This window comes from Danio rerio, chromosome 14, assembly GCF_049306965.1.
Source record: "Danio rerio strain Tuebingen ecotype United States chromosome 14, GRCz12tu, whole genome shotgun sequence".
Classification (NCBI taxonomy): domain Eukaryota; kingdom Metazoa; phylum Chordata; class Actinopteri; order Cypriniformes; family Danionidae; genus Danio; species Danio rerio.
In genome coordinates this window covers 17,937,219-17,954,969 of record NC_133189.1, presented here as the reverse complement: position 1 = coordinate 17,954,969, position 17,751 = coordinate 17,937,219, and the positions used below count along the sequence as shown (strand labels likewise).

At 33.5% G+C, this 17,751-nt stretch overlaps 1 protein-coding gene across 3 annotated transcripts in view; it reads left to right on the top strand.

The window, feature by feature from the left end:
• neurl1b (neuralized E3 ubiquitin protein ligase 1B) overlaps positions 1 to 12,019 on the top strand; it is a 77,527-nt gene extending 65,508 nt beyond the window's left edge. For 2 of the 3 annotated variants that reach the window (XM_073921429.1, XM_005157198.6), the window contains exons 4-5: positions 4,751 to 4,873; positions 9,601 to 12,019. In XM_073921429.1, the coding sequence (XP_073777530.1) occupies positions 4,751 to 4,873; positions 9,601 to 9,848 (371 nt within the window). In that variant the 3' untranslated portion in view covers positions 9,849 to 12,019. The remainder of the gene's footprint in view (positions 1 to 4,750; positions 4,874 to 9,600) is intronic. The other variant, NM_001326539.1, reaches the window with a different exon arrangement.
• Positions 12,020 to 17,751: the final 5,732 nt, after the last annotated feature.

Sequence of the window (17,751 nt, the reverse complement as noted above, 5' to 3'; positions counted from 1 at the left end):
TGAATAATTCTTCAAAAATGACAAATCTAGCCATGAAACATGAAGTTTTATGAGTGAATAACTGAATTATTTATTGAAAATGAGGCTTAAAATAAATATGGGTTTTACAAATTATTATTGTTAGATTTATACATTTAGCATCATCAGCAACAGTAGTAGTAACTGAATTTTGCACAGTACTGAATATTTTACTATTTATTTTTTTATTCAGCCGGTTATTTCTGTATTTTTTTTAAATAAAATTACAGGTTCTAAAATCTGTTTGTTAAAATCGAAAGTGTCTTGCAGTACTGTTAAATAGAAAGCAAATTACATTTCACACCCCTGATCCAAAAAAATGGTCCGATCCGTGACCATTATGTGATCCAAACCGTGAGATTTATGATTTGTAACACTATCAAGGCTGTTTTTGAACCTTATGAAATATCATTTCAAAAAAACAAATTGCTGTCTACTAAAACACCATGGACATTTATTATTAAAGCTGAAGCAACAGAACAAGGAGCCAAGGAGCAGCATGTAAATTAAGGGGGACCTAAAACAGGAGGGGACCTAAAACAGGTCCTTGTAGCACTAAAAGGGTTGCAAAGCAGCACAACATTACAATTACAGGGATCAAAAGGAGGACAACAAGGGGTCAGCATGCCATTTGGGATTGGCCCAAGACCTGAAATAGGTCAGATAAGGAAGACATCCAAAAAATGTACTGTTGGTGTATCTCCAGGAGTTGTGAAGCACTGACCTGTTCATTAAATTTAAAGACACTCTTATCTGAGCTTCTGAGTAGATGCCAACATTGTTCATATTAGGATGAAAGCATTCTAGGATGCTTTTTTAGCAGTACAAAGTAGTTTATCTGTATGCTTTACATAGTGGCTTTTTTTAATCACATTTAATTTTGCATAGAAAGTATTTTATAGGTATAAAATATTTGTCTTCAAAACTAATTTAAGGAAAAACCCTTACATCTAACAGTTTGTGATTATTATAAGTTCAGCAATCAAAACATTGATTGGTTTTGCTATTTAAATATATATGTGACATACACTACCGGTCAAAAGTTTGGGGTTATTATTTTTTATTATTACTAATTTTATTTAATAATTTAAATAAAATGATTCTGTTTATCAAGGCGGCATTTATTAAATGTATGTTTTTTTACTTATTTATTAAAGATTTATTTATTACTTATTGTATGTAATTTCAAATGAAATTATTGCTTCAGTCATTATTGCTTTTATTACTATTATCAATAATAATATTAATAAAAAATAATAATGAATATTAGAGTGATTTCTGAAGGATCATGAGACTGTGAAGACTGGAGTAATGAAGCTGAAGATTCATCTTTAAAATCACTGGAATAAATTAATAAATTATATTATAATTATATAATTATAATTATAAGTTATTTTATAGTGATATAACATTTCTCAATTTTACAATTTGTACTGTATTTTTGATTAAATAAATGCAACCGTGTAGTGAATGTGGTATTGTTTTCTATTTTAAGTGCACTGTAGAATGACTCAGTTGTGTGTGGTAGCGACAATGAGCTCAATTTAACTTATAGCTTCACTTTAAATACAATCACTATAAAATAGTTTTTCTCCCAGCGTTTCTCATCCCACGACTAGTACATTCAAAGAGGTTCTACAGTCAACTTTAGTTCAACTTGAAGATGGCTCTTTACCAGTTATCCAAAATAATTCCCCTCAAGTCCAGTTAAATGATACCCTAGCACACAGGAGGCAGTATGTTACATGAGAATGAAAACTTTACATCTATCCGAAGTCCAAACATTTTCACATATTTTTGCTCACACTTTATTTAAGCTACAATTAATTAATTAATCTATTATTAATAAACAATTAACTGACTTTAAGCTTAAACTCCTAATTTGCTGCTTATTGATGGTTATAATGGTAGTATTATTAGGTAGAGTTCAGGATTAAGCAATTAATCGAAAAGTACTGTAATTAAAATTAGGGCTGCTTGATTATGGGAACAGTCATAATCACGTTTATTTTGGTCATAATTGTAATCATGATTATTCAAAACGATTATCAGTTGAAGCCAAAAATATTAGCCCTGTGAATTTTTTATTTTTATAAATATTTCCCAAATATTGTTTTGGACACAGCAAGGAATTTTTTACAGTATTTCCTATAATATTTTATCTTTTGGAGAAAGGCTTATTTGTTTTATTTTGGCTAGATTAAAAAAGGGTTTAATATTTTGAAATCTATTTTAAGGTCAATATTATTAGTCCCCTTAAGCAATATATATATTTTTGATTGTCTGCAGAAGAAACTACTGTTATACAATGACTTGCCTAATTACTCCAATTAAGCCTTTGAGTCGCACTTTGAATCTGAATGCTTGTATCTTGAAAAATATCTAGTAAAATATTATGTACTGTCATCATAGCAAAGATAAAAGAAATCAGTTATTAGAATTGAGTTATTAAACCTATTATGGTTATATATTGGTTGAAAAAAATCTTCTTTTCATTATACAGAAATTGGGGGAAAAGAGACGCTAATAATTTAGGAGTGCTAATAATTTTGACCTCAACTTTATTTATACAGTTATTTTCCTCCCTGTAAATAAGGAAAGGGAAATAAATACAATAGTACAAATATATGAAACAAACTGTGCTTTAAGCATCTTCACTGTAAGAAAAAATCTTTAAATCTAAATTATAAAAAAAATATAAAATCTAATTATAGCTACAAACGTCCTTCAGTCAAGAGCCGTGAGGGATTTTGTTCTTTTGTTGTTTATTAATGATGTTAACGACAGTCGGCAGCAGGAATATTATGCGCTGTCACTTTAAGAGCAGTACGGTTCTGATTGATGGTTTCACTTTCACATGTCTTTTCATTGTCAACTCATTTGTGTATACATGAAATAAGGGTTCATATGAATAATCACTAAACACCACGCTTTTTTTAACACAAATTTGCTTTATTTGACTATTAAAGTACTCGCATTAAGATGACTTTAGATGTGTGTGCTCTCTGAGGCTGAGCACGCACACACACTACAGCATGCGCTCTTTCACGCTTTTAAAAGCATGAATGATTCTAATGTACATCAATGAATGATGTGATTACTATGCTGCAAAAGTTACATAACAATACATGCTTTTAGCAATTTTCACGTGATACTGAGATTTGCAGAGCAAAAAATGTGTACAAATGGAAAGATGGCTATATATGATGCAATAATCATTTTTATCTCTATTAATGTTTTTTCATAATCGTTAGAAGCCTAAATCGAAACCGAATATTCAATTAATTGCACTTTTCTAATTGAAATTGACATTCGCGCTACTCAACGTCGCAATGTGTAGTTGCATTTTTTTTTTTGCCTGTGCCGGACAATATGCATTCGCTCAACGCAGAACAGAGTGGGGTCGCGTGACTCGTACAGTAGGGAAAATATTTGAAAAATCGATGTGGAAAAATTTTATAAATTATAAGTTATGCAGTCTTTATGATTGGTTTGATAGTGGTGACAAGTGTGGACGGCGCGGATGAATTTCAGTTGTTCAATGTTGATGTTCAATAAATATTCATAGACCGTAGATGGTGTGTGTTTCCTTCAATTTTTAAAAATCAAGTAATGCACCCTTCATTAAAAAAATCTCTCACTGGTAATACGTGATCATATTTACTGTGCAAAACTTGTCAGTGAACTCCTGAGGGCAAAAAAAGTTAAATAAATAAGATGATCGTTAATTAATCGTAATCGAGTTAAAATATTCAATAATCAAGATTTTGATTTTAGGCCAGATCATTCAGCCCAAGGATGTCAAATAAGGTCATGCAGAATATGTGCTTTATAAGTACAAATAATTAGCCAATAAGTGCCTAGTTAATAGAGAGAATTGTCACTTAAACTAATTGAAGGATTCAGTCTCTAAAAACCCCTACTTTTTGCGCTCTAATTGGTTCGATCACCCAGTCTGTTGTGATTGGTACTGTTTGCAGCCCATGTTTAAAACAAAACATCCATTAAAATATATCCATTACTAATACTTTTTCCTGGGAGATTTTACAGGGTGTCCGCAAGGTGTTAAAATGTTTTAAAATGTCTTAAATTTCAAAAACTAAATTTTAGGCCTTAAATTTGCATGTATTTACTGCTGAGGACACAGACTTGGACAAATATATGTGCATACATTTATTTCATTATTGTTTTAATCTTTTTTAAATAATGTTTTATTTTAAAGAGTGGTCATGGTAAAAACAAGTGTATGTATAAAAACTAGAGCTTGCTTGTTTTGAGACATTATTTAAAATATGTTGCTATGAAACAACACACATTTTTCTAACATTTTTATTAATAAATAGTAAGTATTATTGTACTATTAAATGTATTAAATGATATATTTTTTATGAGGTCAATTAAAAAAAAAAAAAAAACATTTGGGCCATTAGAAAAACTCCTAAAAAACTCATTTAGCCCTGTATGAGTCTAAAATGTTGTTTATAATGGTCTTAAAAATGTCTTCAAAAGTCTTAAATTTAATTTGGTAAAACCTGCATAAGCCTCGATTTACATATACAAGCAGCTCTGTTTCACACCACAGGAAAGGTATTATATGAACAGTTGCAATAGGAGCACTTTAATATTTTGTTGGACTCATTTTGTCATTGTCAGACAAAGATGATATCAGTAGTTCATCAGTGATTGTTGCAAGGAAGGCAGACGTATTCAATTATTCTCTTTTTTGCATAAGGAACGGTCCAGGCCAGCCCACCCACCTCTCCATCAGTGTCTCAAGGATCATCGCCTGATGACAGTGACTCTGATCTGGCTTTCAGTGTCAACAGATCATCATCAGCATCTGAGTCCTCTCTCGGTGAGTCTCAACAAGCGCATTCATCAACTCACTTCCAGCTTTGAACCGCTGGTCGAGGCAGAATGCTAATGAAACGGCTGATTAAACCCACCATGGAATGCATTACAAATCTTATCATCAACTACGGTTCTCACAGTATCAGATGAAATAATAATAACTTAACGCCAAATCTATCTTCACTTTTTGACTAATGAAGTGCACTATTACATACAAAATTAACAAATGTATTTAACTGAGAACACTAATGGTGCATCAGAAATAGTACGCTTTCCTACAAGGGTTTCCTCTCAGTTTTAAAATAGCATTTTAGAACAAAAATGGTGCCCATCCACACTGGCATTTGATATACCATTTCTGAACAGATCTCCATGCTCATTATACCGCTGAAAATGCACACCACACACACACACACACACACACACACACACACACACACACTCTCTCTCTCATGTGGTCATGCTTTGAGCACCAAACCCCAGAGTCAATCTTACGCTTTCACACATGTACTTAGTAATTTTAGCAAAAATCTCAGATACTGTTGGTTGATTCCTGTTGGTTGTACACCTTTTTGCCAAGTTTGTCGACGCCATTATAACAACACAGATTACTCTGTCTATTCATGCCAGAGTCCAGCAGAAAAAGCGATTGACAGGTGGTAACTTCTTTATTTATTTATGATTTATTTATGGTTAAAGAAAGACATGCAGGTCAGGTAGTTGAAACGGTAGGCTACAAATAATTAATTCATTATGAATTAATAAAAATTTTATAAATAATTAATTCACCGCAGTGCAAGACGACGATGCAATCGTCCATCGCGATGTTTCACATTAAACATCATACAATGCTACTATATATACAAAGTAAGTGAGCCATGTAGTCTGTCCGAATTTAAAGTTTTTTTAAATAGTAGAAAAGAAACACACTAGATAAGATTCTTTAGATCACATCCAATGTACCCTTTACTATCCCATGAAGTTACACAAGATAATTAATTGGAGTGTAGCAATGCAACTAATGCAGGTAGATCATGTGCTAATGATAAATGTCAGATGTTGTACGTCCCAATTCCTTTTTATTATTATTATTTCTTTAACCAGGTAAAAAAAGTATTGATATCAAGATCTCATGTACAAGGGTGACTTGGCCAAGAGGTCTTCAAAACACGTCTTCAAAATAAAAATAATAAAATAATATAGATTAGTCTTTCAAGCAATATGAATTAAGTATATTAAAAACATTGAACAATGAATTCTTGTTTTCTGGTGTTTAGAATAGAACAAAAAGGCTTCAATCAGTATGAGATCAGATATTTTTAGTGATGGGGGAGTCATTTCAGTTCAAACTCGAGTTACTGTCAGGTGATAAGTATCACAAGCTTAAAGCCTAGTGGCTTTTCATCATTTGAAGAAGGAAGATAGAACAAGAAGAGCATTATAGAGCCATCCATTTTTTTTGTGATTGTCTTTTTTTTATTATTAAAAATGGTAGTATAACAAAGCATGGATGAAAGTACAGATATTCAAAGACAAATAAAAACAGTAAATATACACATTTAAAAGAAATACAACATACAGTAAACCAACAGCAGCAAGTAATACAGTAGTGCATCTTTCATTTAGAAAGATGTCTTAAAGCTTGGGCTATTTTACTTCAATAAGTCACGAGATGTATTTTAGCTCCATTAATCTTTGTCAAACAATATTATGTTAAAAGAACAGCCAGAATCTTTTAAGATCCATGTCAGGGGTAAACCATTGCTTTTTTAGCACCAGTGAAGCCAAACATGAACAGTCTTTTCTCAACTTTTGTAAAGTTATAAAGAGAATCATCATTTAACGACATCAAGATCAAGATAGGGATCAAGATCAAGGTGCAATTTTGTGATATTTTTAAGTACTTAACTACATGTTTCCAGAATTTAGATATTGTTATTGTTTAGTTATTGTTACACTGACTGCAGTTCGGATTTGGTAAAAGTTTCATAAGATATCATTTGTATGGGGTACAAAACATTTTGTGTGCAGCTTTAAAATGGATAAGATTATGCGAGGGCTATAGAGCCATCCATGTTTAGAGTCTTCCACGTCGCTCAAATATTCAAATATATTCATACTACATTGAACATACTTTTCTCAGTGGTCGTGAAGTAAGTTTACATTTAAATTTTTTACCTACTGTACCAAAATCCCTTTAAGGCAAGTCGACACAGCGGCCATCTTTGAAACACCTCTTATGCAGTATGCTCGGGCATTCTGTCTGAATGGGGAAACATCAAATACTCCAAAACTGTTTGCCAAGCTTAAGATTACATTACATATTTGGGATCAAAAATAAAATTAAACTACAACTGTATCATAAGTTTTTAAACTTTCGAATCAAACAAATCCAGCATTTTTTCAGGGTGCCCGAGTTAATGTGCATGTGCACTCGAAAGGAACGAGATCACGACACTAACCTTATTTATGGGTGTTCTACAAATTAGCATCCTCTTGATAGAGAATCTTCTCCAGAAATCAAAGTGACTATTTGTTTATAAGTTTAAGGGCATTTGAGTAGATACTGACATACGATGTGGGTTTGACAGGACAGACTGTTCGTCAGATTCTTTTCATACAGATTACAAAACCAGAAAACTTTAGTTTCAAGTGCACATGGTTCATTAAAAGTACCGATGTCAAGCTTGATGTGGATATATTTCTTATGTCTGTGAAGCAAGTATTTGCTGAGACTCCAGTGTGTTTGTTGACCACAAAAACTGTCATAAAAGCACATGTCTGGTCTGAGCTTCTACCACGGAGAATCGGCAGTCTATAGAGATCAATGAATGTTACACTTTTCCCCATTCAAAGCTATACAAGTGACACATCTTGTGTATTTTATAGTCTTTGTACAAAAGTATAATGAGATTTCGAACACAGCTTAAAACCTTTTAGACTTTCTTTTTCTTACATTTTTATTATCATTTACTAGTATTAACTAGGTTGTTGATTAACATGCTTAATAAATCTATATAATTGTTATGAAAATACCTGAAATTACTTGAAAAAACTTGTATTTTAGTAGATTAGTAGAAAATTGTTTACTGTTTAATAATTTATATTAATTAATTCAATTTTGCAACAAGTCTAAATCTAGTGTTTTTGTAATTAATTTATGTTTAAATGTATTTAAATCAATAGTATTTGTTATTTGTATTGTTTTTTTAAATCTTAAAACATTTTTTCACATCACATTGAGTTGAATGCTATTTGTGCAAAGAGATGAAGACTCAATTTGGTGCAAAACATAAACAGTAAAATAAAATAAAAATTCGTTGAACGATTTATTAAAAATTCATATTAATCACTGTCATTTCATCACCCCTAATATGTACAGGGTGTCTGTGGGGTCTTAAAAATCTTGAAATGTCTTAAATTTTATAAACAAAATTTTAGGCCTTAAAATGTGAAGCTACCAGTTGATTCAACATACATTCAACAACACATCTTAAACTATTCCTTAGTCATATTATAACAGTCTGTTGTGCATACTTTTAGCTTTTAAAGAGTTTGTTTTTTAAGTTATGTTGAAAACTGTGTACAACTAAGGTCTGCTTGTTTTGACATTATTAGACATTATTTCAAATATGTGGTTAAGAAATAACTAATTTGATTTATTTATTTTTTCTGCTAGGCCAATTATTATTATTTTTTAAAATCCTTAGCGTTTAGCCTTTTATAAGTCTGAAATTTAATACTAAAAAATCTTAAATTTGACTTGCAAAAACCCTGTATGTAGCACCTGTACTGATAAAATTGGTTTCCCTATGATTACAGTTCAAAGAACTGCTAAACCTACTCATTACTCAAGAAACTACCTCAAAGAACTTCAGAAGAAATAAATTTTGTGTGTGTATATTCATTTGTTGCAATTAAAGCATTCTTTAAATTAATTGTTACATCTTGTACAACTGAAAAAGGTTTTCATTGGATTTACTATTTTCTTGAAGGTGACTGGTTGCAAACAACTTATATGGGCTGGATTTAAACAAACAAATGTTACTTAGCAAAGTAACTTTGTTTAAATTTACAGTGCTCAGCATAATTGAGTACACACCATTTTGAATATGAATATATTTATACATTTCACAGTAAATTTAGTCAATGTATTTTGGTGCCTTTAAACAACAACAGATTTATTAAACAGATATATTTATTAAAATTATATTTTAGTCACCAAGCATTTTTAGAAATTGAAAGATAATACAATTAAATTCAAGCAAAATAATGTAAAAAAAAATATGTAAAATGTAAAAATAATTATTATAACCTACACAATTTCAACATTTTATTTTTACATTTTTGCTTCTCTTTGCTTTTTTTTATTTTTTTATTTGTATGTAATATTTTCCCTTAACTTATACATTTGGGTGTACTAGTTTTTGGACCATTATTGTAAGTTATTTTGTAAGAGAAGCTCCAGATTTGGCTTCAGTACTGACTAATCTATGTGTATGCACAAATATAATATTGTATAGCTTCCTATTAAAAATATGAAATTGAAAAATAGACTTGTGAGGGGTGTACTTATATTTGTTGAGTACTGTAACTCATAAAAATGGTTACCTTAATAGTTACCTCAAATATTTGTAAAACAATTGTAAATTCAATGAATGACTTTTCTGCTTTGTGCTGTATGCATTTTATTATATTATTCAACATTTTTTTTTAAATATTGTTTTCCAGTGACAGCTCCCAGCTCTCCGCTCAGTCCTCCAGTGTCCCCATCTTTTTCCTCATCAGATGCTCCTCTAAGCAACAAAAGCAGTGAGTGCACCGTGTGCTTCGATCAGGAGGTGGACACGGTCATCTACACCTGTGGACATATGTGTTTGTGTAATGACTGTGGACAGAGGCTGAAGAGGCAGATCAATGCGTGCTGTCCGATCTGTCGGAGACCAATCAAGGACGTCATAAAAACCTACAGACCGTGAAGAGACTACAACAGCTTCTATCAAAAGATTCAATGCAGAACTTTGTAGCTGTGGTATCTCGGCTGAACTGTATGTAGCTTTTTTTCGGTAGCATTAAGTTCTTGTCGTATTTCTCTCTCCTCATATTTTAATCGCAGATCATCTGAAGCCAAATGTAATTGATGATTAATGGGTTAGTTTAATCAAAAGAGAAAATTCTGTTATTAATTACTTGCCTAATATCGTTTCAATCGCCTGAGAACTTGGTTATCTTCTGAACACATTAAAATACCTTAGATGAAATCTGAGAGCTCTTTCATCCTATATAGGTCCAGAAAATGAACCAAAAACAATGGCAAAACATTCCATGTGACTTTAGTAGTGTAACTGTAATCATATGAAGCTCCAAAAACACTTTGCGTGAAAAAAAAAAAAAAAGTTCACCAGTGTTTTCTCTTCCACGCCAGGTCAGGGGCATACTTACATTGCCCAAGGCTTAATTTGAGCTGGAACACGCCGTATCCAGAACCTCTGAAATCTGGTCCGGCATCTGATTTTACCAATCCCTCTCCTCAACCGCCCTCCTCCCCGTCCCGCTGTTCAATTTCATTTATATCTGCGACAACCTCCCCGCTCTTCACTTTCTTTCTTCGTCGGTGACGGAAGTGACGTTTCACCATCCAACACCCCTGCAACATTTGTGCTGCCCATTACATTATATACCACAAAAGACGGCAAATTCTTCAGCAGGATAGCGCTCCTTCCCATACTTCAGCCTCCACATCAAAGTTCCTGAAAGCAAAGAGGGTCAAGGTGCTCCAATATTGGCCGGCCCACTCACCAGACATGAACATCATTGAGCATGTCTGAGGCAAGATGGAGGAGGTATTGAAGATGAGCCCGAAGGATCTAGATGAACTCTGGGAGTCTTGCAAGAACACTTTCTTTAGCATTCCAGATGTTATTAATAAGTTATTTTAGTCAAGAGAAGCAGAGATGTATGGATGCAGTCCTTCAAGCTTATAGGAGTTATACGTAAAGTTTATTCATTAACAAATTTCGAGAGGATCACATGTTTATGATTGTTCACAGCTGTTCCAACTTTAGCTCTTGGCTAATTATCCTATCTGAGGATCCGTAATTCACTATAAATAACCAGACTTTTCTCATCTCAATATCTTTCTCTTAAAGACCAGCCCCACCCAGCCACCCGCCCAACCCTAATTTCCCTCCTTTCAAACAAGCAACATAGTGGCCAGTGATTAGCGCTGTTGCCACACAGCAAGAATGCCCCTGGTTTAATTCCCTTCCAAACCAGATGACATTTCTGTGCGGAGTTTAGCTCATTCTCCCCATGCTCGTGTGGGTTTTCCCCAGGTCCTCCGGTTTCCTCCAACAGTACAAAAACAAGCACCCTAAACAATTAATCCAAAATAATTTTGCCCAGCTCTGAGTACACCTTGTCAGCATTTTTTCTTTTCTGGAATTTGAACTTCTCTGGACCATTGCTGTTTATGGAAGGGTGAGAGAGATCCAGGATTTCATCTAAAATATCTTAATTTGTGTTCCAAAGATGAACAAAGATCTCATGGGTTTGGGAATAACATGAGTGTGAGTAATTAAAGGCAGAACTTTTTATTTTTGGTGAACTAATGCCTTAATGGATTATGAGGTTAATCTCAATTTAGTGCCTTTGTTGTTGATCCTAAAGCAGGACCTATTGAATTCGACAATCATATCTGAGATGTATGGAATAATCCTGAGGGACCTCGAGGTAAAATTGAGAGAATGATTTATTTTGTGAATAATACACAGGGCTACAAATGTGATTTTATATGGTATTCTAAAGAGAAGAAATTATTGTTTGATATTCTGATTGCTGTGTTAAAGTGAAGAAGGGTTTGCTTTGTAATATTTGATGGGTTTAGAGATTTGTTGCACTTATAACTATAGAGGTAAACTCGACACTAAAACGCGTCTGTTGCTTTGACTGAAGTGATTTCAGACGTGCACCAGGAGGACTGCGTTTTAAGTAAGAGCAAAAGTGATTTGTTTGTATAATGGAGTGATGTGGTATTGTATTGTAATTAATGTCAGATTTTTCCCTCTGTCATTTTATCCTTAACTTTGACTTTTCGTCCAGCAAACTGTGTAAAATAAATCCATAAACAACAAGTTTATTCTTTAAAGTAGTCATTGTTGTTGTTTTTTTTTGTTTGTTTTGTTTGCTTTTAAAACGTAAAGGAAACAAAAGCTAGAAAAACAAGAATACTGTTGCAATTCCTTTTTTAATTCAAATGCTGCAGTGGGCTATATGCACAGCTAGTGTTTTTCAGCCAAGATGAACTTCCGCTGAGAGCTTTATGTGACTTTCAATTTCATAAAATTCCTTTTACAGCATTGATGTTGTAATGTAATTAGAACACATTCAGTTAAAAAAAAACTTAAGCATCCATTTGGTTGTTAAAGCGCAAAAAGAGACAAAGGACAGTTTAAACGCAGACACCGCCATTAGCTGCAGGTTAGCGCAGAAATTCCATTAAAAATACTGGGGTAAAATTAATTTTCATCTTTTAAAGACATGACGGGGAAAAATATAATTTTATGCAGTGCTTCTTGTTTGGTCTGATACCCACTTTATATCCTATTAAGGACAGGCAGTAATGATCTCTATTTTTTTAAAGAAAACAGATCTTGAATGCTGTGATTTTTGTATGGGATGACAATTCACCGGAAGCTCTGGAGCTGGCTGGTTGAAATTAAAACTCCGTGTGCATATAGCCCAATAGATACATAGTTGCTGCTGAACAATCCAATCGGTATCACCACTGATTTTTCATGCTTTATATTTCAAGTAATGCTGACGTAAATAGCAGTGCTGGAAATGTAAAACTACATAATGTAATGAACCGTTTAATATACAGTTAATTAGTCATTAAAAGTCCTCTGCCAACAGTAAATCATGGCAAAATGTCAGTGAACACATAGAATATAGTTTATAAAATATATACAGACAAAATTATTAGCCCTCCTGTGAAGTTTTCATATGATGGATATATTTTCAAATATTCATGTTTAACAGTGCAGTGGACTTACTTTTTGCTTTTTTTTTTTTGCATTATTTTAGTTTGGCTGGAATGAAAATACATTAGGGGTGGTGCAGTGGCACAGTGATTATCTTTGTTGCTTCACAGCTAGAAAGTCACTGGTTCGAGTCTTGGCTGGGTCAGTTGGAATTTCTGTGTAAAGTTTGCATGTTCTCCCCGTGTTTGTGTGGGTTTCCTCTTGGTTCTCCAGTTACCCTCAAAGTCCAAAGACATAGGTGAATTGGGTAAGCTACATTTTCCATAGTGTATATGTGTGAATGAGATTATATAGGTGTTTCCCAGTGATGGGTTGCAGCTGTAAGGGCATCCGCTGCGTAAAACATAAGGCGTGGCAACCCCTGATTAATAAAGGGATTAAGCCAAAAAGAAATGAATGAATGAATAAAAATACATAATTTTCATTTAAAAATGTTAAAACTGCTAGATCAACATTATTACCCCTTTAACCATTTCTTTTTCTGTCCCACTTTATATTAAGTGTCTTTAACTAGTATGTACTTGCATCAAAAAAATAAATACAATGTACTTACTGTGTTTATGATGTATTTGAGAACACTTGTGGTGCTTTTGAGTTGGGATAGAGGTTGGGTTATGAACAGGTTTGGTGGTATGGGTAGGTTTAAGGGTGGGTTAAGGTGTAAGGGATGGTCAACAGTGTATTTACAAATGTAGTTACAGAAGGTAATTACAGATGTAATTACATACATGTATTTAATCAAGCATAAGTACACAGTAAATACATGTATTTACACAATAAGTGCATTGTAACAAACTATTAATTCCTGTGTAAGTACTTATTAGTTAAGGCCACTTAATATAAAGTGGGACCTCTTTTCCCCCTCTATTGGCTACAAAACAAACCACTCTTGTCCAATGACTTACCTAGTAACCTAACTTAAACTTGTTAGGTCTTTAAATGGCACTTTCAGCTGCATACTGGTATCTTGCAAAATGACTATTATTATGTACCTTCATAAAAGCAAAGACTTAAAATTATTATAAAATATTATGTTTGAAAAAGGTGAACACAGAAGTGTATCCAGAAACGTATCTAGGGACTCAAACCAGCAACCTTTTTGCTGTGAGGCGACATTCATTCATTTTTTTTTCGGCTTAGTCTCTTTATTAATCAGGGGTCGCCATAGCGGAATGAACCGCCAACTTATCCAGCATATGTTTTACGCAGCAGATGCATTTCCAGCTGCAACTGAACACCAGGAAACACATTCACTAAGGCCAATTTAGCTACCCGATTCACCTATAGCACATGTTTTTGGACTCTGGGGTAAACTGGAGCACCTGGAGGAAACCCATGCACACACAGGGAGAACATGCAAACGTCACAAAGAAATGCCAACAGACCCACCTGTGGCTTAAACCAGCGACTTCCTTGCTGTGAGGTAATTATGCCACTGTGCTGCCCCTCTGTTAAACAACACTTGGGAAGTATAATTTAAAAAGTAAAAAAATTCACACTATACAAATGTAGAGTTTTTCAGCAAAATATATTTTTTCAGCAAATTTAATTTAAACATAAAAAATAAAGTGTTCAGTTTCATATTATTGTCATAATTTCCAGACATATGATTGTTGATTTTAAAGGTTTTAAGGCAGCAATATTGATATTAAAGACAAATAATAGATCTCAGATTGTCTTTAACACTGGAAAATCCCTATAAAGGACTCTTCAGTTCCAGCCCTCCAGTGTCCTGCTAAACAATAATGCTACATTCAAGATGAGGCTGGATGTGGGAATATCCCCACTGAAATGTTTCATTCTACAGTTCAAAATTACATGATGTGGTTTTTACTGTACATGCACCTAAATGAATGTGATTGTGAATCTGTTTATGTGTACACTAATTATTGCAACACAATTCTAAAATCAACTTATGTGCATGTCTGTGTGAATACCATAATAGATGTGAATATACACTCACCAGTCACTTTATTAGATGCACCTTACTAGAACCAGGTTGGACCCCCTTTTGCCTTCAGAAATGCTTCATGGCATTGATTCAACATTACTGGAAATATTCCTCAGAGATTTTGGTCCATATCGACATGATAGCATCACGCAGTTGCAGCAGATTTGACGGCTGCGCATCAATATTTGTCAGTCTCTCATTCCAAACCATCCCATCCAATAGGTGTTCCATTAGATTGAGATCTGGTGACTGGGAAGGCCATTTGAGTACAGTGAACTCATCGTCATGTTCAAGAAACCAGTCCAGAAACCAGAGATCATTCGCTTTATGACATGGCTCGTTATCCTGCTGGAAGTAGCCATCAGAGGATGAGTACACTTTGGTCATAAAGAAATGGTTATGGTCAGCAACAATACTCAGAGAGGCTGTGACATTGACATGATGCTCAAGTGGTACTAATGGCCCAAAGTGTGTCAAGAAAATATCCCCCAAACCATTACACCACCACCAGCCTGACCCGTTGATACAAGGCAGAATATACTCATGCTTTCATGTTGTAGATGCCAAATTCTGACCCCCTCTGAATGTTGCAGCAGGAGTCGAGACTCATCAGACCCGGCAACGTTTTTCCAATCTTCTATTGTCCAATTTTGGTGAGCCTGTGTGAATTGTTGCCTCAGTTTCCTGTTCTTATCTGACAAGAATGGCACTTGTTGTGGTCATCTGCTGCTGTAGCCCATCCACCTCAAGGTTCATTGCCTTGTGCTTTCAGAGATGCTCTTCTGCATACCTCGGGTTGTAATGAGTTGTTATTCGAGATTCTTTCAGCTTGTATCAGTCTGGCCATTCTCCTCTGACCTATTCAAACCACTTTACAAATTATTATAACTTGCCTGGTCGACATAATAATCAATTTATTTCTTGAAAGTTGCACTTTAAGCTGAATACTAGTATCAATAGTATCAAATAAGTATATGATGTATATTATGTGCAATATACAGTTGATGTCAAAATTATTAGCCCCCTCTGTTAATTTTTCCCCTATAGATTTTTTTCAACACATTTCTAAACATAATAGTTTTAATAACTCATTTCTAATAACTGATTTATTTTATCTTTGCCATGATGACAGTAAATAATATTTGACTAGATGTTTTTCAAGACAGCTTAAAGTGACATTTAAAGGCTTAACTAGGTTAATTAGGTTAACTAGGCAGGTTAGGGTAATTAGGCAAGTTATTGTACAAAAGTGGTTTGTTCTGTAGAATATCAAAAAAAATAGCTTAAAGGTGCTAATAATTTTTGACCTTAAAATGACTTAAAAAATGAAACTGCTTTTATTCTAGACAAAATAAATCAAATAAGACTTTGAGAAAAAATATTATTGGAAATGCTGCAAAAATGTCCTTGCTCTGTTAAACATAATTTAGTAAATATTTAAAAGAGAGAAAATATTCAATTGGAGGCTAATAATTCTGACTTCATTTGTACATACATAAATATTTGATAAATGTATTATACACTCTCCCCATGGCAAAAAAAAAAAAAAAAAACAAGTTATTAGAAATGAGTTGTGAAAACTATTATGTTTATAAACGTTTTGAAAACAGGTTAGCCTTATCATAAATTGTGTGGCGTAGAAACCCGATCAAAAACAGTCTACTGTACCTCAAAAAATTCAAACTTACCTGTGTAAAAACTCAAACTTTGTGCAACAGGCCTCAAAACTTCACATCATAGCCATGATGATGCCCATTACAGATTCATGAGCCACAAATACTCATTGACCTATTTTGATTATTTTGAAATAAGACCAAAATAGAGAGCTGGATTCCAACTCAAATCTAACACTGCTGAAGAAGCTATTCAGGAGATGCAAGATAAATTTAATTAGGCAATATCTTCAACACTGGGATCAAGCTTGCTGATGGACAGAAAGTGTGTTGGGACTCAGTGGTCAACAAAAGGGTTTTTAAAATTTGACTTAATGGATATTACAGATATAGCCTATAGATAAAACATTTTACAGGATTAAAATTATAACACAAAACAAGTCTAATACTGCAGTTAAGGTACTGTTTACTTCAACTCAAAAGGAAATTCTGTCATCATTTGCTCACAATTTACTTGTTTCAAAGGTTTATTAATGTTTTATTTTTCTGTTGAACACAAAAGAAGACATTTTGAAGAGAGCTGGAAATCTGTAACCATTCTCTTCCCGTGTTTATTTTGTAAACAAGTAAATCATCAGAATATCATTGCTTTTCTAAATGGCACACACACCACAAGCAAAACAACATAAATATAATTTTGAAAATTAATTCATGATTTTTTTAATCTGCATATTTATTTTTACATGTACTGCTGTTCAGTTAGTTTTGGAATTAAATTGGAAATAAATGCTTATTCCTCCCATTTCTATCCTGTAGTGACCCTGTATTTTAGACAACTGACATATGTTGTTGTTTTTCAAGCAGAGCACCACATATAGATCTGCTAGATGCTCCTGAACGGTCAGATGATGAACAAAACAGAAGGCTTTTATCTGATCTACGTAAACAAAACTCCTCTGAAGATCTGAGAGGCTCAGTGCCGAGTAAACAGATTCATCTGTCACAGCAGCGCCACACTCTCTCTGCTCTGAATTTCAGCTCTTCTTTTCTCTTCTCCAATGCTGAAATGTATGTAGAGTTTTCTGCTGAATTTTAAGAAACACTCCTGAACAAAAAAGCTGACTAACAGATTTGCTCATTAAAATAATCAAAATCATTTAAAATAATTATAATAATAATTCAATTGTTCAGGGCATAGAATAGCTAAAACTTTTGCAGTTGTATAAAATGTTTACGCATGTGAAGTCCTCACAAAGATAGCTACGTTTGTGTGTGT